General features: G+C 46.6%; 1 protein-coding gene across 2 annotated transcripts in view; it reads left to right on the forward strand.

Annotated features, from left to right (window-relative positions):
* The window catches only part of CACNA1B (calcium voltage-gated channel subunit alpha1 B), a 199,015-nt gene that overhangs the window by 85,270 nt on the left and 88,690 nt on the right, over positions 1 to 25,055 (forward strand). The window contains exons 7-11 of one of the 2 annotated variants that reach the window (XM_072352738.1): positions 5,871 to 5,974; positions 15,325 to 15,440; positions 20,164 to 20,220; positions 20,916 to 20,990; positions 22,795 to 22,851. In XM_072352738.1, coding sequence (XP_072208839.1) covers positions 5,871 to 5,974; positions 15,325 to 15,440; positions 20,164 to 20,220; positions 20,916 to 20,990; positions 22,795 to 22,851 — 409 coding nt within the window. Of the gene's footprint in view, positions 1 to 5,870; positions 5,975 to 15,324; positions 15,441 to 20,163; positions 20,221 to 20,915; positions 20,991 to 22,794; positions 22,885 to 25,055 lie in introns of both variants that reach the window. The other variant, XM_072352737.1, reaches the window with a different exon arrangement.

Below are 25,055 nucleotides of genomic sequence, written 5' to 3' on the forward strand. Positions count from 1 at the left end.
CAAGGCATAAAACATCAGCACTTCTGCTTTTCCCATCTCACCAGCTCTGTGCTTCTTTGGAAAGCATAAGGCTGGAAGAGGGAAGAAGCAAGGGGAAAAGATTTGGGCTTCTGTTTTAATTTGGTTGAATTAATGTTATTACTGCATGCAACAACTGTACTTAGAACACGCTTGTCTGTGGCTAGCATATCCTAGGAGGGGATTGTGTGATCATTTGCTGTTAGTTGGACCTTGGGTGGACCTCTGGGGTTCCTGAGATCTTGTCCTTCCCGTGACATGTGTGAAGACCTGCAGCTCAGGAGTTAGCCTTAGAGCATGTGTAAGCAGACAGAATGACAAGACAATGGAAGGATGCTCAAGGGGGACCATTGAAATCCACCATTTGGGCTGACCCCTGATGCCATTAACCAACCCATCCTACTTTTCTCCTTCACACAGACAAGCACACCAGGCAGGTGCTCTGTCATCTGCTTCCTGTGGGTCGTACAACCCCTGAGCATCAATTGGACGTGCATCTCTCTGCCAATTTAATTTTGCTTGGAAGGGTCAGTCGCCAGCAGTTCCCCATCCCTGGCTGTCGTGTTCCTGCAGAGCTCAATACCAGATGCTCATTGCAAATGGACTGTAACATCTGAAAGTCAGTAACCAAAGTTATTGGACTGACTTTGTGCCAAGGTTTTTATTTAAGCTGTGATTGACAAAAAAGGAAAAAAACAAAAAAAACCAAAAAACCACCTCAAAATAATTGAATGCAGCAATTTTGCAGATTCTAATATTTCATATGATAAACCAGGATGTGGGGTCAGAACTTGAGAGAACAGGACTTATCTCACTGTTTCTCGTAGTGGTCTATTGGGAAATCTGGGAGCAGCGCTCCTCTTACCTGCCTGTGACCTCATTTCTCATGCTGTAAACCCAAGGATATGCTTCCCCTTTGCAGGATGTGGTGGTGATTCTGGGTGACAACCCTTATTTCTGAGGTGTTCATTTGAGTCTGTGATGATTTTGTGGGTAGATCAGTCATTAATTCCACAGGCTGAGCTGAGAATGGCCTTCTCAGCAAACTAGTGTTTGTTGCCCTTATAGTGTCTTGTGCAAGGTCTTTCTCTGATAAAAAGAGCTCAGCAGGAGGGACTTGGTGCGTGGAGAAGATGTGCTGGATAGAGCAGGGCTCCGTGTGCTTATTGTGCGTGTTTTTCATTGCTGTGGTTTTGCTTTGTGCCTGGTAACTTCCATGTTTGCCTAATCCTAAGATAGGAACAGGCAGAAATGAATCAAACACGAATGGTGTTGCTAATTAACAGGAAAGAACTGTGAGAAATCAGATGAAAGGTAAATAAAGTTCATCTCTCAGAGACAGCCCAGAGATTCCCCCAAAGCAAAAGCACTTATCTAAGGGAAGATTGCACTTTAATTGCCCCAAATAAGCCAGGGTCTGCCATTGGCTGAATTAAAGTGAGTGAACTCTAGATGTACTTCACATTTTGATTAAAATCATAGTAGGGAGCTGAGGTCTGTTTCAGCTTGGGCTGTATCTGTCAAATTAGATCTCTTCTTTATTGAAACCTGCTTTGGAAACTTATCCAAAGGTTTGTATGCTGGTCCATTAATTGCTTGTCATTCACATCAACGGAGTGTGCTGAGAGATGGACAAGGAGTGTCTTCCTTGGAGAGATGAGAAAATTGCCTCCAGGTTGCAGTTCCTTTCTAAAGTGGCTGAGAGAGGAAAGGTGTAAGCAGCAGAATGGGTCCTTGTTTGGAAAAGGGAGAGATTTTCCTCTTCTAGTGGTATTTAAAAGGGGCAGTGCGGGGTGGTGGCAGCTCCTTTGCTTGCACCAGCTGCAGGCTGCACATCCCTCAGCTCTGAGATTCACCCAGACCGTGGCTTCAGTGTTCACTCTGCTGGCTGTTGGTAGGTGACACACGTGCCCAGGTGTGTGGGAATCCCCCCAGTCACCTCCTACGTGAAATACAGATTTAAGTCCTGTGTTTCAGAATATAGATGTGTTCTGTAACGTAGCTGGAGGAGTGTGGGAACGTGTGGGCAGCTGTGCTGTCTGCTTAGAGAGAAGAGGGGGGTTAGGATTTGGGGGATGGTTCTTTGTTTGACTTGCTCTAATTTTCTGTCTGTAAATCTCCTGAAGCCTCAGGTTTGCCATCTGCTGAACAGAGGCAGGAGCTCCCCTGTTCCCAAGGCTGCACGTAAACCAGATTTCACATCATGTTTGTACATCATGGTGGGATTCCAGAACAAGGAACCTATCACTGATGCAAACTCTGGAGCACACCCAGAGAAGGACAGTGAAGCTGTGAAGGGTCTGGAGCACAAGCTTATAGGGAACAGCTGAAGGAACTGGGATGGGTCAGTCTGGAGATGAGGAGGCTCAGAGGAGACATTATTGCTTTCTCCAACTGCATGAAGGGAGGTTGTGACAAGGTGGGTTCGACCTCTGCTCCCAGTTAACAGTCATAGGATGAGAAGCAGTGGTTGGAAAATACCACTAAGATAAATCTAGTCCAACTATCACCTCATCCCCATCCCCACCATGCTTACTACACCACGTTCCTCAGTGCTACATCCATTCTTTTCTTGAAAATCATCTTGGGATGGGGTGGGAAAGTGATGGCTGAGCAAGACTGCTGGCATCTATTGGCTGGAGGAGTCCCAGTGCATGGGGATGGAATGGGGTTGGCTGGGCTAGAGCTGCTGCAATGGCAAGGAGCTCCAGAGACATCTTTGCCTCTGTGTGGAGGCAGGAATATGGCCAGGACTGCAAAAACAAAGGCAAAATGTAATAGAAGTGCATTTCTGCTCTCAACAGCCTGTTGCAAGCAGTGGTGATTATTTCAAAACATACCTGTAAATGAAGTAATAGTTAGACACAGCTGCCATCTTGTTGGCATATTGAGGCAATGGCCCAACTGTCTGCATTAGTGCTGGCCTTCCCCTGCTCTCAGGCAGGTTGCATGAGGCCTGGCTGTGGGAAGCACCTCGTGCTTGGCTGGAGTACACTCTGTTCTCTTGGCTTTATTGGGAGCTCAGGGCATTAATCTCCCCGCATGACAGAAACCTTTTAGCTCCTGCATTTGTTACAGATGACAATATTCATCCGCTCATCTCTGCTGGGAGGTGGCCATAGGGTGGCTGCTTGAGGATGCTGTCAGTCTGGTTGGTGCTGCATGACAGGGAGAAGATAGCTCCCTGATTAACACTGAGGTTATCCTTTGGCACCCAGCTGTGACCTGGGCTCTCCAGTTGAGCAGTGGGCTCTGGGGTGACCAATGCAGCAGAATCACATGGAAAAGCCTAAAGAAGTGCAGGGGTGGATTTAGGTCAGACGTGTAGAAAACAGAGGTGAAAGATGGGAAACATCTGTGAAGAGGCTATTTGGCTGCTCATGGTAGGTGAGAAGCAGCTTGCAGATGAGCAGAGGTTGGGCATAGGAGGCTGTGGCTGCTGGGCTCATTAATAAGAGCACTCAAGCAGCTGGACTGTTCAGGTGCCTGAGGAACAGATCTCTGTGTCCCTGTTTCTACCATGACCCTTATTGTCTCAGCCTTCCTGTACCTCAGTATCCCACTATGCAGCACATCTCCCTTGGGAGCTTAATGGACATGAGCTATTCATGCAAGTGCCCGGGGCACTGCTGCAGCAAGGCTTCACTTTGCTTTGGGCACTATTGAGATGCTGCTGGTGAATGCAGAGGGTGAGGAACAAGGGAGCCCTCCTGCAAGCTGGTGCTTCATCCTGATGTAACTGTGGCACATCATTACAAGTACTTTGTTTCAACTTCTTCCCTGTTGGGTTAGGCTGGCAGTTAGGATCAAGTGGCACTGACCGTCAGCCAGGCGTTACTCGGGCGGAATATGTCAGCTGGAACATTGAAATTGATTTTGTCTTTTGGCTCATTCTGCTTAATGAGCAAGTCTGGAGCTGGGCCACAGCCCAAGGCCCGGCTGCTGTGTGCAAGGAGGTGCCTGCAGGACTTTCCTGGAGGAGAGGAGAGTGGCTTTCCTGTCAGCTCCCAGGTTTGATGCAATGAAGCATCTCATTGTGGCAGAGCTGCTGCCATAAACCCTGCTTGGGTTCAAATATGTTTAGCAGCTCGGAGAAAGACTTCTGTGAAGGCTCTGCCTTCATGGGAGGAGATTTCTGCTCACCTGTTTGCTGATGCTTTGTCCTCTGGGTTGCCTTGAGTCCTTATGTGAGAGAGAAGTGACAGAGCAAAGCTCTGCCCTGCCCTGAGCATCAAGGCAATCTAGCAGGAGCTCAGAGGAGGGTGGTTAATTAGTCATATTTCAGCACATTTCATTTTAAGGGCTTTGATCGTGGCATGGAATTGTGGATCTGTCGCCAAGTTTGGGCTTCAAATGAATAAATAAATGATAAACGATCATTTGGCAGCAGTGAACCTGCTGCACTCTCTTTGCATGTTTATGTGGTTTTTCTTCACCCATCTGTTCCCTTCTTTCAGCTCTTCCTTTTTGGTTTCAGCCCCTTTTGCCTGGCTGATGGCAGCTCCCAGCCTTACTGTGCAATGGGTGGCATGAAGGATGCCACCACGGTCAGCAAAATGAGAATGGAGGCTGGAGTGTGATGACAACTACTGGAAAAGGCATTAAAATCCTTGTAAGGGGACAACAGGCTGAACAGAGTTTTCCTGCCTTTCTGCTCTCATTTTTTCCAGCCTGTTTTTCTTCGTTTCTGTCTCATAGTGGTTTTGCTTTTGGCAGGGCTGGTGGGTGGCTGGCTAGGTTAGTTCCTTCTCCTCTTGGGTGAGCTGCTGACCAACTCACATGGGTATTTCTGAAGATGTTGGCTGCTTGGAGAAAGGCTTGTCATTCATTTGACCTGGAAAAGATTCCTTGAGGAGGGATTTGTGCGCCGTGTTAGAAACAACTCAGAAGGTATTGAGTTGCATCGGTGTTATGAGCATTGGTCCCCCGTGTCATGGGTGCACTCTACTTATGCAAAGACATTTTGAGATGGCATTGTGCACACACAGCTGGAATAGTCCTGGCTGCATCTAATCTGGTTGGATGGGTAGGTCATGCTATTCTGTGCCCACTGCAGGAGGAGGCAGGAGCAGCAGGAATGTATTTGGGTCTCTGTATTCCTCCCCCTTCTCCCTCCCTCACACCTGACATTCTCAGACTGCTGCATTTTTCACTCACAGGAGCAGAATTGGTGTTTTTCTCAGTATGCAGTCGTGTGGCATTTTACTTTTCAGCAGCTCCTTAAAGAGCTCCCTTGTGCTCCGTGAATGCAGAAACTGTCACAAACCCAAACCACCCTTCCCTCCCCCTAATCTGAGCTGCTGCTTACTCAGGGAGCTTCAGGCTGAGCTTTGATGACAATTCCGAGGTGCTGAGCAAGCAGCTGTAGCATTGCAGTTGCTCTGAAGATGCCTCGTTTTGTTGCAGACTTCTTCTGCTCCATGTGTGCAGACCCTGGGCACAGTGCTGTGCAGCCCAGTTTAGTGGAAGGCTGTGGTTCCTTCCCATGCTCCAGATGGTGATAATGCACTGATGCTCAGCATGAGGGAACACAGAATGGGGGGTATGGATGAGGATGCTGCAGAAGGTGAACAGGGTTAGGGTGCTAAAACTTGCCATGATCAATTTTGGCCCCTTCCAGAGTTAGAGATGAACCCTTGAGCTGGAGCTGACAGTAAATTGTGGTGCAGGCAGTGGTTCATTGTTCACCTGTTGGCATTTCAGCTGGTTGACAGAGCTGACCGATGTATCAGTGGTAGACATCCCCAAGGAAATCTGAAAGGAATCACCTGTAACCCCTGCTCTGCACTTTGTGGTATTTTGTTTCTGAGGCTCATTAATATTTGTCTCTCTTCTCTTCTCTTGCTTTCCAGACAAATGATGCTGCAGGAAATACCTGGAACTGGCTTTACTTCATCCCTCTCATCATCATCGGCTCTTTCTTCATGCTCAACTTGGTGCTGGGTGTCCTATCAGGGTAAGACACTAATGACTTCTTTGTCTCTACCTGGATACCAAAGGGAACATCATATTTGTTTTAGCACTCTGGAGAGGATGTAGATGAAAAAGAGAAGATGAGTGATCCATCACGCTGTACTCTGTCCCCGTCTGCACATTTCGTACCCTGCCCTTCACTTGTTGTGGACAGTTTTTGTGACACTATAGAACCGAACCACAGGTCACTGGATGAGCTGGCAAGAAGTTCTTTGTTGAGGTGATAAACTGAGACAGGGCAGGTTTAGGTTGGATCTTAGGAGGAAGTTTTTCACCTAGAGGGTGGTGACGCACTGAACAGGTTGCCCAAGGAGGCTGTGGATGCCCCATCCCTGCAGGCATTCAAGGCCAGGCTGGATGTGGCTCTGGGCAGCCTGGGCTGCTGGTTGGTGACCCTGCACACAGCAGGGGGTTGGAGCTGGTTGAGCACTGTGGGCCTTTGCAGCCCAGGCCATTCTGTGATTCCATGATATGATTCTATGATTCTGAATCCAGATGTGTTAAGTGATCCCCCGCTAATTACGATCTTGGGCCTGTTCTGCCATTGCTTACCCTTGTGCTGCCATGAAAAATCAAGCGTTCACGTTGCATTTGGTCTAACTGTGCAGCATGGTGAAATAAGAAGCTGAAACAAAAGCTAATTAAAAGATATCAGTTCAATTTTTGTTTAATAAACTCTATCAGTTTAAGGCAGTGTCTGGATTTTAGGAACATCCTGGTCTCTTGATACTCCAACTCCAGGGGTCAGCCAAGGATTCGGCATTTGCTGGCCACGAATGTTGGGTTTGGGCCATTGTGGAGATCAGGCTGCCAGGTTTGAAGCCCAGCTGGAACGCCCCCAGCGTCTGTGGAAGTTTGATCTGCATTTAACAATTTGACTCATCTTAATGATTTGTGAGCTCTTAGACTGTGGCACCTCATTTTGCTCACAATTTCTTCTTTGCTCGTCCAGGTGATCTCAATTATGCAGATCTGTAAAGACCTAGATTTATTCCTGTCTCTTGGCAGCTGAGGAAGAGAAAAGAGTTAATGCTGTTGACTGATCAATGCCTTTTGGTGCTGCACATTTGCTCTTTAAGTTACTAGAGAAAGAAAACTGTTTTCCAAAGAAAAGATTCCTGCTTAAACTTAGTATTTTTTTAGGGATCCTCAGTGCATGAGAAGAGGTGAGGAGTAGGAAGCAGCAGGGCAGTTCTGTTTGAGGATGAGGGTATATGTGCTATTGAACAAGACAAGAGCAAGAGAAGGCCAAGTGGTCCAACACGTTGATTCTTTGGTCCAGCAACAGTGGCCGTGATCAGTGAAAGCCATTGAATCAAAGCATTTCCTCAGACATCCTATCATATCAGATGCTCTGCAAAGGAGAGCTTAGTGGTTGTATTTGTCATATGATTTAAAGCAAGAACCAGAGGCAGGGCTGAGTGTGGTCCATTAGGTAGTTCATCTTTTCTGTTCCACGGTGGGGTCAGCCCACATGGGTTGAAATGGATGCTTGTGTTTTAAAACAAAGCCTGAGAGCCTGCAGGCTTTTGTTCCTTCATCCGATTCAGGAGTGTTTGGTGACTGAAGGATGGGGACCTCGGACTGGCTCTTCTGAAAGCCTCTTGTTGCTTGGGGCAAGATATGAATAGTATACAAATGTGTATGAAAGGGATAAAAAGCAAGGAGGCAGTTGTGCGTGTCTGGGTTCCCTTTGCTAGTTGTAAGGATAATGATATTTTCTTCACAGAGGGAAGCTTCTAAATTCTATTCTGTATCATGGTTCGATGTCCTTGGGTGGAATAATTCCTGGGGAGAGGCTGAAGAAAATAAACCATGCAGCACAGGTGTTGACCACATTGCTCAGCAGGCTCCTGGTGGGCTTGCAGCTATTGAGCAATGAAGGAAACCTGTTTGTACTGGAATGGCCCAGAGAGGAGGAGACGCTGTAGAAACAAAAAGACCTTCTGAAGGCACAGGCTGTTGTCGTATTTACTAACAGGAAACCCCAGACAGCACTTTAGAGAGCAATGCATTTTAGCTGGAGGTCATTCTTCGCACAAGTCTCTCTGGTTTTGATGGTTGATGGATTGCTACAAAGAAGGGGCTGTTGGTAAATGCGTGTTGACGTTCACAAGGTAGAGTTTCACTTAAGGGTGTAAATCAGGCCTCATTACAGCAACAGCGTCAGTTGGTGGCTCCTGCAGTGGGGACCCTCAGTAGTGTCCCACCTTCTTTCCATAAAAGAAGGTTAATTTAGGGTTAGGGCTTCTACAGAGCGCCCACAGTCCAGGTGATCTCAGCATTTGCTCTCTTGCTGTTTATTTTCACCTCACAGCCTTTGGAAGGCACAGTGCTCTGCCCTCTTCCTTCTCTGCCCTTTACAAAGGGAGCAGTGGGGTGGAAAGAGGGGACGTAATGTGCCCAGGCAACAATCATAGGTGAACAATGGCCAAGTCAAGATTAGATCAGTGGTTGCACAGGCTGAAGTAGGTATGGCAGTATGAATAAGCTGAAATGACAACAAAGTTATTGAGCTTCCTACTGAAGATAGATTAAACAGAGTCTTTGCATAACTCTTAATGGAGTTTTCTGCCTTTCTGTAGTTGATTATGAGTCCAGGTCAGCAATGAGTAGATACCACCTCATAAGTTTGGCTTAGCTCCTGGGTTTATCTGTTTGAGTGGTGGAGATAGATTGGCCTGCTTGGGATCCTGAGCCTCCTCTGCTAGCAAAATATGGCAGCATTTGCAATGCAAATGTAACAGGAGAGATGATACCTGTTTGAAAGTAAAGAGCAAACAACCTTTCCCCTCTGCTGCTGCTACTGGAATTATAATAAATGCAAAGACAGGGAAGTGGCAGGGAGATGAGAAATATGTAAGTCTTAGTGAAAACTTGGTATAAAAATAACCCCAAATCTCAGGCCACAGATGAAATGTCAGAATCCTCTGAGTACATGGCTAAAGAGGTAATTAAAAGCATGTGGATGTTATCATTCAGATTAAATGAGACTCTTCCTGCTGTACAGAGTGTCCTCCTCCAGCATGCTGATCAAAGCCCTGCTGGTGCTCTTGTCATCAGCTCATATTTAAGCACCCTCCCTAAAAGGTGCTCTCTCTGCCTTCTATTCCTTTCCTATCCCTAACTAAAGCTCTGTAACTAATGCTGGCACAGCTTGGCTTTCTTTGTACCACCAAATATTGAGATATCGCCAATGGTCCTACAATATGGGGTGCAGAGTTCTTGGGAACATTATTTTTCTGATGGTGTGATAGGAGTGCTGGGTTCTCCTTTATCTTCACAACATGTGTTGAGGTGGATAATGTGCCTTGCCTGCCCACCACAGTCCTTAAGATAGATATCTGCCTTGTGAAATTGGGAGCTATTTCCTCCCCTGGCCAGGTTCTGGGTTATGAGCATGAGTGTGCTTTTCTCAACCTATGGGCATGGAAAGATGTAGTTTTCCCAGTGTTTTGTGATTGTCACGTATGCATACAAGTGAACTGCAGCTCAAGCAACTCCTACAATCCTTCCGTCTTGCTTACAAAAGATGTGGGGCTCACCAGCAGGAGCACAGCATCTTGCTTGTAGTGTTGTAGAGGTAACACAGCTTTGTGTTCCTTGTTGGGACCATTCCTCTGTCCTTCTCACTGTGTATTCCCCCTGCTTTCTGTTTTCACTCTCTGGTGCTTGTTTGATCTCTCTGTGAACTGATAGAACACAACTGCCCTGAGGAAATCAATGGAGCAGGAGAAACGAGGTTAACTTTTTCTGGAGCAGCATTTGATGAATGCTGTGGCTGATCTATGGAAAGGCTGGGGCTGTGTGGGGCATGTAATGGGATCACCATCCCTGGAGGTGTTCCAGAGCCATGGCTGTGTGGCACTGAGGGATGTGGTCAGTGGGCATAGTGGGGGATGGGCTGGGGTTGGACTTGGTCTGTGTGTGGCTCTGTGGTTTCCAGTGAGGAGAGAATAAAATCTCCCTTGAAGTAGGGAAGTCCTGACCAATGCTCATTCACTTGGATGCCTTTGCATTGATTTCTTACTATCAGGATGCTAGTAGGCATCTGGTGGCTCTTCCCACTCATCTCCATAAGCACCATAATGTTCTCAGTGGTTTCCCTTTCTTTGCAGTGACTTGAAAAGCTGTTTTGCTTGTTCTCGTGCTGTTCCCCTCTCAGCCCAGCCATGGGCTGAAGGAATTACGGAGTTTCCCACTGCTTGGGCGTTGCCTTGGACATTAATTTTACCTGGCAATGAGCTGAATGATTCTGGACAATGCATTTGTTACTGTTATTGACGTTTTGGATTACACTGTGCAAAGAGGATAAATGTTGTCATGGGGTGCTGCAATGGAGACAGTTCGACTTATTGCAAGTCTGAGTTTGCTTTCTGGCACCGTTTCCCCACAGCAGTGGGGAGTGATGTGGGTGATGAGACAGTGGGAGCAGCGTCCAGAGAGGGCACATCCTGCTGGGGATGATGTGTTGGAATACAGTCTGTGCCTTTTGAGTGTGAAAAATGCTGCTTGTCACGTCCTCAAATATTTATGGTGAAGCCTGAGGTGTTTCCAGAGCGGCCAATAAAGTGTGATGATCTTTCCTGAGGTTTACTCATCTGGCTGCCATGACCAAAGTGTGGAGCGGCACGCTTTGCCGGTTTGCATCTGCCTTGCTGAAGTATTGGCTTCATGTTGTTCAGACCTGCTCTGACCTGTAGTATGCAACATTGGCCTCGTGCTGTGTGGGACCACCTGCTGTAAGAACGGCAGGGAGATGTTTTCTATGGTTGTAGCATCTTTGTAACAGCAGGAGCCCGGCAAGGGACACGGCTACAGACCGTGCAGGCACCTTGCAGGTGAAATGAGGGTCAGGTAAATGGTGCTTTTCTTCCCTGCTGCCCACTGTTCTGAGCAGTCTGCAATGTGAGATGATGATCTGGGGGCATTCGGTTTGAAAGTTGTCCTGTTTTCAGGTCTCCCTCAGGGACATCTGCTTCCATATCTGACAGCAGTGCCTGGGGTTGCTGAGGGGAAGAAACACAGCCCTGTTTGGCCCTTGTTGAACTGGCTGTCCTGATGACTTGCTCTGCTGGGTTTCGTGACATGTTTTCCCAGCCTGAGGAATTTTGCCAGCCTGAGATCGTAAAACTTCAGCCCGCAAGATGTGCAGAGGCTGGAGGGGAATGAGGCTGATTAATTTGTCATAATGGCAAAGTGTTCTTCTGTCCTCCTTCTCCCTCATTACAGAAACAATCATTCACTTTCCCTGAAAATTTGATTCCAAGTCTGCTGTTACCTGCTGTGATCTGACTCTGGCTGCTGTTAACTATTTACAGTGGAAGAGCTGTCCTTAAAAGATAGGAAACTGCCTGCTTTCTCGTAGTTTTTTCTTCCACCTACCTGTGTTTAAAAGGGATGAGAACGACAGGACAAATGGGTTGATGGTTGGACTAGATGACCTTACTGGTCATTTGGGGGTCCCTTCCAGCTCAGGATATTTTATGTCTCTATTTTACAGGATACAGCTTCATCATTAAGCACCAAACCCTTATATTCAAACCCTTATATTCCCACTGTTGCTTTACTGGGGCTGGGTTTGCCCAACTTTTGCATTCATAGCATTTCAAATCAGGATAGGTGGAATCCAAATGAAACCAGCATAAGCTGGATGTAATGACAAAAGGAAGATGTATTGAAGGCTTCACCTCTGCACTGTCTTTCTAGAGATACAAGATGTATCCCATACCTGGCTTGCAATTGAAGCATTTTCCTCTGTGTTCAATGATAAAAGTGGCTGTGAAGCCTAGCTCGGTGCTGAGAGATCAATCTCACCGTGATACTTTCATCCTTTATCAGCTGGTTGAGGGAGGATATTTTGTCCTCCTCTTAAGAGCAGCTCTGGCCATGCAGGATTGATTGAGCCAGTCATTATCCCTAAGTGGGGGATGTTAGGGTGGATGAACCAGTTCAGTCAGGTGGGTCTGTATGCTGGGGGGTGACAGACGTTCCCCCTCCAAACATTCCCAAGGTTATCTTCATTGGTTGTAGCCCCAGGTGAAATAGGAACAGGTAACACTGGGTGTATGTGGGATTTCATGCAGCTGATGGGACAGTGTGGGGCACGTGAAGGCCCATACAATTTTATTGTCTTCAGCACTAAGAAACCTCAGTTCTACCCATTCTGAACTCTCTTCTTCCCCTATCCTCTCCCCTGGCTCCTGACCTCCTGTATGCTGCCATGAACGATACACTCCCACTGTCCATCTTTCCTGCTGGCTCTCCACACGCTCCCTTTCTTCCTCCCTCTGTGTCTTTGTCTCTCAAAGTACAGGTTTGCAGAAGTTAAGATGAATGTTTAGCACTGCCAAGGCTTTGTGTCCTTTGCTGTTGTGTTGTTTTTTTTTCCCCTGCATCCAGCAGAGACTTCCCCTTATAAAGGATTTACTGTTCTTCAGAAAGACAAAAGACAGAGATATGAACCTGCAGAACAAATTCTTTCCCTGGAGCGAGAATCTGCTTTTCTGTAGGCACTTGGGTGCTGATATGGTTAGTGAATGAAATGCTGGGATTTTTAACCAGATCAGGCCCTGCTTGGAAGCAAGCTGAAAGGGGATTGTGTGAGTGAGTCAGGGAATTCAATCACATGAGCCTTGCAGCGCTGCAGGATGGCAGGAGCACGAGGAGGGGGCTCAGCAGGGCTCTGCCCACCATGCTGTCATAACGAGCTTCACCTAAGCAGCAGAATCATAGAATCATCAAGGCTGGAAAGGCCACTGAGATCGTCAAGTCCAACCAGAAAGACCTGAGAATGGAACTAAGAACTAACTGAAGTTCTGTCCCACAGTTGATTAACGAGAACAAATGGTAGGAAGTAGGCATCCACCCTTAAAACCCTGTGGAGTGGTTCTTTGCATGGTCTCTCCCCATCCAGATAGACCTTGAGCGGCACAAAACAAGTGAGTTTGTGCAACTGCTGCTCCTCTGGCTTGTGTCTCCTACAGCAATGCTCCTCCAACTTGCATGTCAAGTAGCCGGAGGAGTTGGTGTATTCCATCAGCTGTCTCCAGTCTGTCCCTCATTGCTCCTGAGTGATGTGGGCTGTTTAACAGGCTGCTGTCAAATAACAAGTCTGTTCTCGGGCACTGTTCCATGTTCAAGCAACAGAGCTCACAAATTAAGCCTTCTGTCTTGGCCAATTCTCTTTCTCCACCTGGAGAATTCACTTTGGCCGGTGAGTGACTCAGGCAGTCAAACATCTGTAAGCCTGGCTGGTTCCTTAGCTAGCAGCTCACCCATTTGAATTTCTCTGTTGGTGTTGATGGGCTCGTGTCCCCCCGTGCCCGTTTTGCTCATTCCTTTGAAATACTTGGACTGGAGATGAAGCTGGTTCTTAAACTCACAGGTCGTTTTTTCTTTTGTTGTTCTAGACATAAAATTCCGGAGGCTTTTTAAACTCCTTTCTGGGAATTCGTGTTGAAGTTCTCCTGAGATCTGTGCTTCTTTTTGCTTTCTCTGAACAGTGCTTTAGATTCAGTAGAGGAAGGCTTTTTCTCTCAGAATAAGAGATGAGTTTTCATGAGATCATGTGTAGCTCAGTGGTAACTGTTCTGAATGAGGAGCTAATTACCTAAGTCATTATCGTGAATCGCTAATCACCACCACTGTTAGAGCCAGCAATGACAGTAATGCTGCATCGTCTCTCTTTACCTTTCTCTTTTGAGTGGGAAGCTTTTCTGTCTTCTTTCTACTGGGAAAGCATGAATTACAGATGTTGAATGATGTGATTAGTCTTGCAGCAAGCCTGGGTGGGTGCCACAAAAGCCAAGACCAGGCAGCCTGTTGCACAGTGCTCCATCTCAGCTGCTGTACGGGAAAACTGAACAGAGGATGTAGATGATCAGGGTTTCTGTTTGTTTTCATTTTCGATTGGCATGACAGTGTTTTTCGCTTAAGAATGGCATGGATAAATTCATTGTAAGAATGTCATTGGAATATAATATTTTATAGACCCCAGTGGTTACTCATGAGTTGACCTTGTCTCTCTTATGACTGGGAAACTCTCAAGTTTCCCTGAAGCGGCCATTCTAGTACATATTTACACCGTGATTTATTTCACTCTTCCTCCCACCGATGTGACAAGTAACAATCATTCATTTTCCTGGTGACTTTAAGCACCGACCATTCTTGAGAAGAAAAATGTGACACATTGAGCTTGACTGGTATGGCATATGGTTTCCATGATGAATGCCCTTCCGTTGATGTCTACTCCGGCTGTCTCTGTAGGATCAGTTATTCGCAGCTGTCATGTTTTAACTAAAATGCACTGTAGTCATCTATCCAGGCAGATCTCATCTTCATCCTAAGCAGTGTCTCCTGATGCTGTGCTCTGTGTGGGAGTGCCAACCTTTCCAGCTCTCCACCTCCTAACGCCTCTCCAGGCAGCACTGAAAGAGGAATGTTTTGGGGGATGTCTTGGGGCATACGGTAGCTGTTAAAAGTGAAGGACAAGAATGCAGGAATGTTATTTAATATTCTTCATTCTAGAATTAGCTGCTATATTGAATGCCCTGGATGTAAAGCTGGGCAGGAGGCAGCCTATTTTCTGCTAGGATTTCCAAAAAAAATGTGGGTGATTTTTTTCATTTTTAAAGTCAGTGTCATAAGTAGCAATTATTGCTGGATAAAAAAGTAGGTTTATTTACTGCTATGAAACATTCCTATGGGGGTTTCCAAGCTTCCATTGGAACAGGCAGAAAACCTTCAGCTTAAGTATTTCTGGATGAAATACGCCACTCTTATAATTTGTTCCCTTTTTCTTTGGAATCACTCAGAAATTGTGCTGAAAATCTCTCATAAAGAAGTTCTGAGGTTTTTCCATTTGCTGCAGATGGGGAATATTTCAGTTCTGGAGTGATGATGAATGCATTGGAAGCGTGCTTTTATTAATGCATTTCATAATGGTACTTTCCGTATTACTTTAGCAAAGCTAGATCGTAGTTACTCTCGACCCAGAGCATCTGGGGTATTGCTCCTTACTCTGAACTACCCAACCTCACCTACAACTGTTGTTGGACTTGTGTTTGTCAAAGCTGGCTTAAGCCTGGGAAAGCTAACTGGGAAGAGCAGATCTCTTCGAAATTCAAAGATTGCTGGTGCCTCTATGACAAATATTCTGCTTCCAATGGGATCAAAGTGGTAGCTTGTTGGATATTGATGCGCAATGTGCTATGGTTTCCTCTTGCTGCTGCTGACTTCAGTCTTTGTGAAGTTATTCCACAAAAACGAAGGAAGAGCTGTGTGTTTTTCCTGGAATTGTGTCATGCGCTTTCTCATCTTCTCTCTCTGCAGTGAATTTGCCAAAGAACGAGAGAGGGTAGAAAACCGTCGAGCTTTCCTGAAACTCCGTAGGCAACAGCAAATAGAACGGGAGCTAAATGGGTATTTGGAGTGGATCTTCAAAGCAGGTAAGTGGAGACAGCTGATGTTGGTTCACTAAGGTGTGTGATGTGTACAGTCTGATGATGGCAAGGATCTGCTCTTGGTGCTCCTGGCTTTCCGAGACTGGGCAAGGCCTGGCCAACGCTTACTGGTTTTGTTGGGATTGTTTCTGAGCAGTTGCACTGAAGTTATGGCGGATGATCCCAGGTTGGCTAAGCACAAATAAAGAGCTTGGTCCAACTTTATTGCTGAGAGCAAAACATTAAGGCATTAATTGTCTTAAAGCAGTACAATACAAAAAGCAATATGGTGCTAAGTCTCCGCTGTGGCAAAACCATTGCCTTACATGAGTCATCTATATTTTATTTACTTTCCACTGCAGCTATTTCATAAGCCTCTATTGCTATGATGGCAAAATACACTGGAATGTCATTTTTATGAGCAACAAAGATCACTTTCATTAAACTTAGCCCAGCACACATTAACATTGCTTTATAACAATTATAACTGAGCATTACACTTTATTGCAAGCAGTGATCAACTTTTACGAAGACCTAAATATGAATTTAACAACAACAAAAAAGCGCATGTAAAGATTACCAATAACCCTTCTGACATATATTGACATAACCACAGCGCGAGTCATTAACTTTTGCTTCCTCGCTTGTATTTCTGCAAAGCTTAAACAATGGAGTGAAGTGAAAATGCCTTTAAAAGAGAACGATGGAGAGAAAAAGTAGTGGTGGCTTCACAAATAGATTTTCAGGCACCTTTGTAGGCAGGTTAGCCTAATCCCTGCCCACTGTGACCAGGGAAACTGAGGCCCAGCACTATATGGTGACTCGCTGGACACCAGTTGATGAACCAGTGGCAGAACTGGCATGTGGTGTTTTGCCAAAGCTGTGGGCTGCTGCTCTATCTCTGCTCTGAACTGTATGGTGGCTTTGAACCCATTATTCTCCAGAGCACTATCCACATTGACAACTGAGTGCCTATTGTATTGACTTTTATCACTGTGCCTGTTCAACAGCAACTGCCCTCAATTAAGCAACCACACTTTATCTCCCCTTAATTCTGTGACTGTAGGATTGAAAGTTCCACTCATTAATGGTTGTTTTGAATGAAGAAAAAATATTTTCTTCCTTAATTTTAGATGTGTTGTCCTTCTGCACAGGAGTACATTTCTTTTTATTACTCCTCTTTTTTCCTGCTGCATTTCTACCTTGTTTCACCTTATTTTTTTCTGCCTTAAAGCGTGCAGAGCCAATCTGCTCGTTTCCTCCCTTCCCATGGAAGGCTCTCCAGGCTTCTAATATTTATAGTATCTATCTCTGAGCATTTTGTTTGTTCATTTTTTTTCCCTCATTTATTTTTGATGCAAGGTAGGAAGCATGGGTAGCTGTGTTCCAGCATCTTAAGGGGAGCCTTAATCTGGTTGACTTTGCTCTGTAACGGTTTCCAGGTACTGAGTAGTTACAGGAGCTGGAAGGGAGGTTTCCTTGTTCTCTGTCATGCTCGGGTTCTTACCTCAAGGGCTGTAACTCATTTAGTACCAAAGGGGCGTATTTGAATGACTGAAATATTCCTTCATTTGTATGCTACCTCCTGGCTGTCAACAGTGATTTTGATTTAGCATTCTGCTCATCATTTATGGACCGCTTTTGAGTCACTTTCATGTTTCTTAGAGTCATCTTTATTTGTAAAGTGAATGAAATTTTATTACCTCTTGCTGCACGTGTTGCATTAAACAGGTGATTCTGATAAACTTTGGAGGTTGATACTATTAACTCCTTTTTATACTGAGGTTGTAGTCTGTTTAGTACTCCCAAAGAAAACAATAGGTCTGTTTTCTAGTTCTTAAATGCTATGTGACTCGATCGTGTTCTTGACTTGGTCTAATGAGTTATCTTAATTGACACTTACGTTGTAAGAACAAAACTCCTTAGCAGCCTGGGCCTTGAATGACTGTCTGTACATCTTTCCTTTCTTCTAAGAGTACTTTTTATTTTCCAGTGATGTGGTGCTCAGGGACATGATTTAGCAGAGGGTTGTTAGAGTTAGGGTAGTATGGTTGGGTTGAGGTTGGACTCGATGATCTTGAGGGTCTTTTCCAACCTGAACAATTCTATGATTCCCAATGCCAGCAGTGAGCTGACAGAGGTGCACAGAGCAATGCTTCCCACCATGCCTCTCCTCCAGGCATAGGTGAACCATGCTCATAAAACTGCACTTCTCCAGTCCAACCAATATCAAATGAAGTCTTGCTGGTGGTCAGCAGCCTTGCACTGACCCGCCCCCACCTTTGTCAGGACAGGGTTGCTGCTTGAGCTCTTTGTTTTGTGTTTTCTTTTGTCTCTTCCTTTCAGAGGAATTAAAGCATGGTGAAGTCAAACCATGTAATCCTTGCAAATGATTTTGCCTCCACTGCTTTTTCAGTTAAACTCTTCAAACCTGTAGCAGCTCTGAGGCTGTCATACTGCCTTTCTATCGGAGAGCAGAGAACTGGGTTCTCTGCATGGAGTAAAGAGCTTATGGGTCCGCAAATATTCTTTTGAAGGTGTTTCTCTTATCTTACAAGGACATGCATCATTTTGAAAACACACTGCTCAGGGACTCAAAGCCTTTCTGTTCAGAAAGTCGCCTCTCTTCTGCATTTTAATTATTTGCCAGTCCTTCTCTTTCACACAGCACTGATTCTGAGCATTTCTTTTCTCCTGCAGGAAGCAGGCTTTGGGAACGGGTCACAGTTCTCTCTTTTGGCTCTCTGTAACATGGAATGATGGAGGTCGGAAAGACGGCTAAGTTCATTGGGTCCAACTATCAACCAGTGCTTGTGACCGCCATCAAGCCATGCCATTCCCTGACACAACAAAACTTTGCAAACCTCAGGTTTCAGCTTTCTGTAGAAGTAACAGAGCAACAAGCCCTGCATACAGCTGGGGAAATTAACTTTACATCCATGAAAAGTGGCAGCAACGTGTGAGATTGCTAGAGAAGGATGGTTGCTAGAAAGACAAATTAAGGTTCCATAATTAGAGTGAAAGCACAAGGCCTTTTGCTAAGGGATACATTTTATTTGCTTTATCTACTTAACAAATTTAAGGCTTCAGTGGTTGTATTCAGTTCCCTTCTTCAGTACAAGATGCCTGCCTTGATCCCTAGTCCTTCAATGTGCTGAGCATTGTCAGTGCTTAATGACCAGCAATGAATCTTACAGCCGAGCGAGGCATTTCTTGCTCTGAAGGCCCAGTGCCTTTGTTTGGAGGCTAGAAGTTGCTGATATAATACAGTGTCTTTGTTGAATATTTCCTTTAATGTAGAGGAGCTGTACTTTGGAGGTTTTTCAGGCTCCCTAATTATCTTCTGCCAGTCTCTATTACAGTGATGACTAAAGGCAGTGCGACTTCTGAGCGTCTGCTAAGGATGCTCCCTGGTTAAAAAAAAATCCCGGTAACAATGTGATGTCTTTCTGCTGAATTGTCTTATTAGCAGGTTTTGAAACCTCATAAGGCCCCGCTGGGGTGGTTGTGATCTTGTAGTTCCCCTGTGGATGTGAAGCAGATGGGAGTGACTGTCGAGGATGGGAATGGAGGAGTCAGGCTTGAGACAATGAGATGGAGTTTTGGGTTATTTTAAAGTGACAGCAGAGCTGAGCCTTGGATGAGGAATGTCTGTGGAGGGAGGTCCCAGTACACGTTGCAAACCACCATGTTTGTGCAGCTCAGAGGCCCCAAAGGCAATGTAGAGTCTTGGGATTGCTCCTCTGCTGCTGCCCAAAGGGTAGAGAAGAGCCACGTCTGGTTATTACAGGAACACACAAAACATGAGGTCGCTCAGCAGCAGGAGAAAGAATAAGTTATTTCCTACATAGTCAGAGATCTCTGAAAGAAACAAATGCATTGAGTTTCTGTTTTAAGGCAACCGTGTTTGTTATTAATTGTCATTAATTCTGTTTAACTCTTTCTGTATAATTAACCCCAGAACAGCACTGCGGCTTTTCCCTATGCGAGGCTTCAGAAGTACCTTCTGATGTTGAGCTTTGAGAGAGAAGGTTCTTGAGCCAGCAGAAAAGTTTGCATTTTGTTTTATTCTCCTCCTTAGGTTTTTTTTTTGTCTCCCCAAATCCTTAATATTACTTTCCAGCCGCCTCAGTTTGCTGTCTTATTAATGTATCATTCATTCTCTCTCTCCCCCAGATGATTAATAAAGAGATTATATAAGACCTGTGTGGTAGTGCTGATCCCTCCAGTGTTCCTCCAGACAGCTCTTTTAGCTTCACACTTTGATGTTCGGCTGTGGTTTGCTGTTATTTTTGTTGTTAGCCTTCCATCTAGGCTGGTTTAAATGGGGTTTTGAGTAAAGTTTTGTAGGGATGAAGTGCCAGATCTCTTAGTAAGATCCTAAACGACGTCTCTGCCAAACATGGAAGAATTTCTCATTTTTAATAATAGAAGGAAGTTTGTCAGCTTCCAGAACAGTATTTTGTATGGTTCAGGCCATCCTTTAGAAAACCTTTATATAATTCTACAGCAGCAAGCTAAAAACTGCTGTTCAGTGGCAAGAAGGGCACAGGGCAACAAAAACAGTTCTGTGAACCATCCTTCCTCCACAGGCTTGGTGTAACTGGGTAATACAACGGGATAAGGCTGATGGCAGCTGAGACAGAGGTCTGCTGCACCCAGCTCGGCTGTTTTTAGGCTGGGGATGTGATAAATCTGAGGTTGAGCCTGGCTGTTTTTCTCCTTACAGAGGAGGTCATGCTGGCCGAGGAAGACAAGAATGCGGAAGAGAAATCTCCTCTGGACGGTAGGTCATTTTGCTGTGTGCTTTTCCTCCCGCAACACGAGAGATTCACCTGCTGTATGCTGACATGGCTTTCTGCTGCAACCAGAAGGGTGTGAGGAACACGCTCTTGCATGCACTTGGAATAAGTCGGGCTAAAGAGTCCCTTTTCCTATACCAGGCCTTTTTGAGGTTGCAGGTGGATGATGAGCAGTTATGTGACATCACTCTGGGATGGGGATCTGCCCTTGGGGTCAGTCGGTCCCTGCACTGCCTGGGGGCCCACAGTGCGATGGGGGCACCTACCCCGAGCAGAGGTGGCTGTGCCTGGGGATAGGCTGCAGGGTGATGCCAGGAGAGAAATGCATTGACCGAGAGAAGGCAGGGCTCTGAACCAAGGTTTCCAACGGACGTGACAAAGAGACTAAGACCCCTGTTACTTGTAAGCAGTAAGACATAACAGGGTGTGGTGATCCTATCTTCCGACGTGCGACCCTAGCTGTCAGGCCAGCTGGAGCTTTGGACACAGTGCAGTGAGGACGCAGGGACCGCTCTCCCTGTGCCTCGAGACCGATGAGCTCTTAGGGTGCGACAGACAAAGTTCAGTTAAAGATTCTTCCCTCTCCCTTTTCTGACCATCTTTCGTCCTCCCATGTCTCCTCCTTTCCCCTCCCCTCCCTTTCCCCCCTCTTTTTTTTTCTCCTCCCATTCACTGTCAGGGAGGGCCGCCTCGGAAGGGCCGATTCAACAAGGCACGGCACCGGCAGAGACTAGCAGCGGCAGCAGCTACAACAGTGAGTGGATTGCAAATCATCAGGGGCTCAGGTGGCACAAGTGGGGCAGCGCATCCCCCTCACCCCGAGCATCCAGGTCACCAGCAATGCTTCCCACCTGCTTTGGCTCCTTGCTCTGAGCTCGGTGGCTCCTGGTGCAACCCATGCCCAGCTGCTGGCTTGGCTGCGTGACCTGCGCTCGGGAGGACCCGGGGCTGGAAGGAGGTCAGGGCTGAGGTGCAAATCTTTTCTGTGTGTGTGTGTGAGCATGTGTGGTGGTGTGTGGGTATAGCCAGGGCTTGTGGTCTTGAGCTGCAATGAGCGTCTGGAAGAGCTGGAGAGTTGAGTGCTGTTAAGCAAACTAGAGGTGGGAGAAGGACGTAGAATACAGAGGTACACTAAAGTTCCATCCCTGCTGGCAAACTTAAGCCAATGTTCCCAGCCTCAAGGGCAATTGATATGGATCAGCCCATCTCTCTGCTAGTAAATGGTCTCAGCCTCCGACATAGGAATGTTGCATCCAAAGTATCTGTAGGGATGGGGAATGGTTTTAAACTAAAGGAGGGGAGATGTAGATTAGACGTCAAAGGGAAGTTTGTCACAGAGGGAGATGAGGTGCAGGCACAGGATGCCCTGAAGGAGCCTAAGGCTGGTGTTGCTTGGACTGAGGATCCAGCCCTACTGATGGGTGGGGAAGGAAATAACAGCAGAGGTTATCCGTAAAAATTACATCCAGGTTACAGCAGCGGGTGGAGAGCATTCTCTGTTCTTCGAGTCTCTGAACCTGGGAGGTGTTCTGGGGGCTCCCTCAAGGTGACACGAGCAGTAATTTGTGAAGGAATCCATCTGCAAGGCAGGAAAACCTTTGTAGGGTGAGAGGGTCTTCTTGTACGAACCCACCCCCATGTCAGTCGCTGTGGAGTGCGTGGGCTTGCTGTGTGTGCCTCCTGACCAGTCTGTATCACCACACCGTGGGGTGTCTTACTGCTGATAGCAAGCGGTGCTTAGTTCCTGTATGTCTTGAAGCTGTGACAAAACTGTGTCGACGTATTTTTTCTCTGCTAGTTCTCGAGGTTTGCAGGTAGGTGGTGGCGGGCCCAGCATCCTGCAATTCCCCGTGTGTGCTGGGTGAGCAGTGCAGACCTCTCCCAGCCTCAGGCTGTGGTTCACCTTCCTTCATGTAAACCGATGCAGCGATGTTTACCCTCCCGATAAAAGATGCAGTTGTACAAAGTGTGTTCTCCAAGAGCTAGGATGTTCCCAGAGGGAAGGGGTTGTGCAGTGGGTGCTATTAAGAGTGCGTGCACTGATTTGCAGCAGTTGCTTTCACCATAGTGTTTTTGCTGCTTAAGGCATCGCTCTGCGGTAAGCTGTACCCAAGCCCTGTAAATGCTAACTTCTTAATGGTGCACGCTGTAAACAGCATTAATGTTTTTAATGGATGGAAGCACTCATCTCATGACCCATGGGGGCTCAGGGAGGTTCAGTGACCCTGCCCAGCTTTTCTGCTGCACTAAAAGGTCCAGCAGCTGCAGTGACCCCCCTCCCCCCCCCCTCCCCATCCTCTTGCTTCTGTGTAAGCATGCAGAACTGTGCCTGGCAAGCCTTCAGGATCTAGAAGGTTAAGTGAAGAACTGCCCTGCATCAAGTCATGCAGAGGCCCTGCAAGGCTGTGGGTTGGCCGATTTGCTCCAGCTTGCCCTTGTTGCGAGAGCTTGAAGCTGGTGTTGGGCAGTAAGTGCTGGCCATGGAGAAAGAGAAGGGAGGGGGAGAGAGAACCTACTCTGAAAGCTCACAGGGCGTTTTCTCTTTAATTTGTACACAGTGTTGAAAAGAGCCGCAATAAAGAAGAGCAAAAACGACCTGATTCATGCTGAAGAAGGTGAGGACCATTTCACAGACATTTGCTCCGTTGGTGAGTACTGGCTTCGCATTCCCCCAGGTTTAGACCTTCAACTAAACACGTTCATGTCCCGTTTCTTCCGAGAGACTCTTTTGCTCCAGAAGGGAAATCACCCAATTTACCAGAGCCAAAGGCACTGCAGCTCCACCCATTCCCCTCGCTGCCTTGCTATTGCATGCTGCACCTCCAACAGAGCCCAAATGCCTGGAGATACCACCCTGTGCCGGGCACCCCGCGGATCTGCTTGGAACGCGCTCGTTTATGCTAATGAAACCCAAATATGTCAAACGTTCCCGCTAAGCCTCAGCTGTTGGGGGCAGGGGGAGAGGAAGTGGACAGACATTTACTCACATCTGCCACTACAACGCGGTGTGTGGATTTGCCAAGAGGAATGGGAACTGGGAAATGCCAGTCTTGGCCTGTCTTACCCAAAACCCTTCAGCTCCAGAGAGCACTAGTGTGTCAGGTCCTGTGGTCCTACTTCTCCTGCCAATTATTGGGCAGCCAGGTCCCACTCAGGCACTGCCAGGGGAGGCCAATGGGCGTCTGCATGGGAGCTCCTGGCACTGCGGAGAAGGGGAGCTCTGTGGGCGTCTGTCAGCTGTGGTTTTTCCTTGCTGGCTGGAGAGAAATCTCCCTGCCTGTTTTGGAGTTGTTTTGCTTACTCCTCTCCCCGTTCTTTGAGTCTGTATTTTGTTTTGCTGCTGAAGTAGCAGATGTTCTCATTATCTTCCAAAGAAATGTCTTGGCACCCCAGATACCACAAAGCAGCAAGTCCTGGATGCATAAGGGTAGCAGCACAAACAGTACACTTGAGAGTAGGTGTCCATGTATGCATGCAAGCATGAGTGCCTCAGATGCTCTTTGGAAATTTGACATTAACCTTTTAGAAGATCACAGCTGCTGCTGGATTTATTCCCTCCCCCCCCCTCCCAGTTTAAATGAAGACCTACTCACTGTAAATGAGCATTGCTCTGCGTGTTCCTGACACCATCACCCTCTGCTGAACTGCTACAGGCTTTTATGGCTAAACTGCTGACTATCCTATGAGAGAAGCTGATGAAGGAAGGCAAAACTGCAGCAGCCGTGTGTGGTTTTTGTTTTGTTTTCTTTCTGAGCTGCTCGGATCCCTGCATGGATAACAAGCAATGGTCGTTTCTGGAACATTTGTTGATGGCTGCAACTGTTATGAGATCTTTGCAGTCACATCCAAGTCCCTCCAGGCTCTGGGCACCCATGCCATGCAAACAGATCTCTCAGTTCAGCCTTTCAGGTGGCAGCGGATGACGGAGCATCTGGGCTCGTGCATAATCTGGTGCAGAGCTGGGAACTGTCTTGGGAACATATGGCAGGGAAAATAACAGCAGTGCTTTCCACCTCCTGCGAGTGGTTCATCCACTGGGGAAAAGCAGGTTTGATTCCGATTTGTGGAGCAAGTCAAAAAAGAACCTGATAAAAGCAAGCAGATCCTTCTGCAGGCTCTGGAAAGACTGAAACTTCATAACATAAACAAACAGATCATATGGGTGATTATGCATGAAGAATATGTTTTTGAGCAAAGCTTTTTTTCTTGGATGGTTTCCTTGTGCTATCGCATCTTGCTGATGGGAGCATAAGGACTGTGGAAGAACTAACAATGCAATTACTGAGTGCAAAGTGATGCAGACCAGAGGGGCAGAGATGCTGACAGGTCTCTTGCTGGCTGTTGCCTGCATACGTTGCACTTTAATTCAAATACAAGTACCTCAATGAGCCTTATAATTGCATTATAAAGCTCGATAGCGGTAAACACTTCCCAGTGTGTTCTCAGGAGTTAATCTTAAGATTTATTCTTTCATTTTCTCCTGACTCTTTGACTTTTCTCTGCATTAACCAGCCTGCAGCAGCCAGTGCTGGCTCCTCACTCTCCATGCTGTGCTAGAGGCATCTCTAAGAAAGTTTTCCATGTTTAAATCGATTTAAATACATGATGAGGCCTGATGTTCTTTCCTGGAAGACAGAATCATAGAACCATCAAGGTTGGAAAAGACCTCTAAGATCATGTTGGTGGATGGCCAGAACTGAGCAAAGGAGCACAGAGCTTGCTGGTAGGGATGTGGTACGGCACAGCTCCCTGCTGTCACCACTCGTCTATGACTGTGGTCTTTGGTGTTACTGCAAGATGACACAGGGTGAGATTCTCA

This window comes from Excalfactoria chinensis, chromosome 18 (genome assembly GCF_039878825.1).
Source record: "Excalfactoria chinensis isolate bCotChi1 chromosome 18, bCotChi1.hap2, whole genome shotgun sequence".
Lineage (NCBI taxonomy): Eukaryota > Metazoa > Chordata > Aves > Galliformes > Phasianidae > Excalfactoria > Excalfactoria chinensis.